Source organism: Alligator sinensis, unplaced genomic scaffold (assembly GCF_000455745.1).
Source record: "Alligator sinensis unplaced genomic scaffold, ASM45574v1 scaffold138_1, whole genome shotgun sequence".
NCBI classification, from domain to species: domain Eukaryota; kingdom Metazoa; phylum Chordata; order Crocodylia; family Alligatoridae; genus Alligator; species Alligator sinensis.
Window position 1 is genome coordinate 278,307 of NW_005841862.1, and position 986 is coordinate 279,292.

Here is a 986-nt window from a genome sequence, read left to right on the forward strand (position 1 = left end):
GAGTCAGGGCTTTTTCTTTCAAACAGCTGGGAGGTGGGGCAGCCATTGCCGGGCTGGGGGGGGTGGGCCTGGCTGATTCAGAGATTTGGAAGCAGCTGAATCTCTGAGTCAAATTTGGCTGAATTGATTCGGGACAGTGATTCAAATCACCGAATCGAATCTCTGTCCCCTGAATCGCCTGAATTTGAATCCAAAGCGAATATTATCTGCTTTGCGCCAGACTAAACGAGAAGGTTTTCACCCCAACTGAGATGAGGGAAACTGGTGCCAGCCTGTGGAAATTGTGTTTAATTACACCTGCACTTTCCCACTAAAGTGAATTATGCTTCGTGATGTGCCCAAGAATGCTGACTGCAGTGGTTTATCTTCTACGGTAACCATTTCCTCACCTTACTTTAACAACTTTGCCCATAATAACTGTGCTTAACTTTCAGTGTATCCATATTTGTTGTGCAAAATACCGAAAAGGGAGATCTGCATTATTATAGATGAGCCTTTTGGTAAAACCTACCTTTTGAGAAGCCTGAAGCTCTGTGGGCTTTTCAATCAGTTTTTGTATGTCTGGGTGTGAAAGAAAAAGGTTCAGAAGAAAAATATAGGATTTTTTTCATCCCACAGGAGTTTGTGTCCTTGTCTATTGAAGTATGATGCCAATTCCACTGAAACTGAGATGCTAAAGTCCTGTAATAGAAGATATCAGGTAAGGCAAAGGGGAATATTAAGAGAGTTAATGTGAATTGCTTAATAATCCTTCTGTGCTTTTCTCCTAGCAGTAGTCTCATTTAGCTCTGCAGGGAATAATAAGCAGATGGTTCTCACAATGATACTGCTCAAAGTGACTGACCAAGGCATTAGTTAATGTCTAATGTCTAGTAAAGATGGTGGAACAATCCTGTTGTCACACTATAGGATACGTTGGTTTATTGAAGTCACCCTGAATTGGTCTGGCAGGGGCACAAGTGAGGACAAGGAAAGGGATGTAGGGA

General features: G+C 42.3%; 1 protein-coding gene across 1 annotated transcript in view; it reads left to right on the plus strand.

The window, feature by feature from the left end:
* Nucleotides 1-986, plus strand: part of PLB1 (phospholipase B1) — a 113,446-nt gene that overhangs the window by 57,728 nt on the left and 54,732 nt on the right. Inside the window, exon 20 of the mRNA XM_025215868.1 lies at nucleotides 619-700. Within this exon, the coding sequence (XP_025071653.1) occupies nucleotides 619-700 (82 nt within the window). The remainder of the gene's footprint in view (nucleotides 1-618; nucleotides 701-986) is intronic.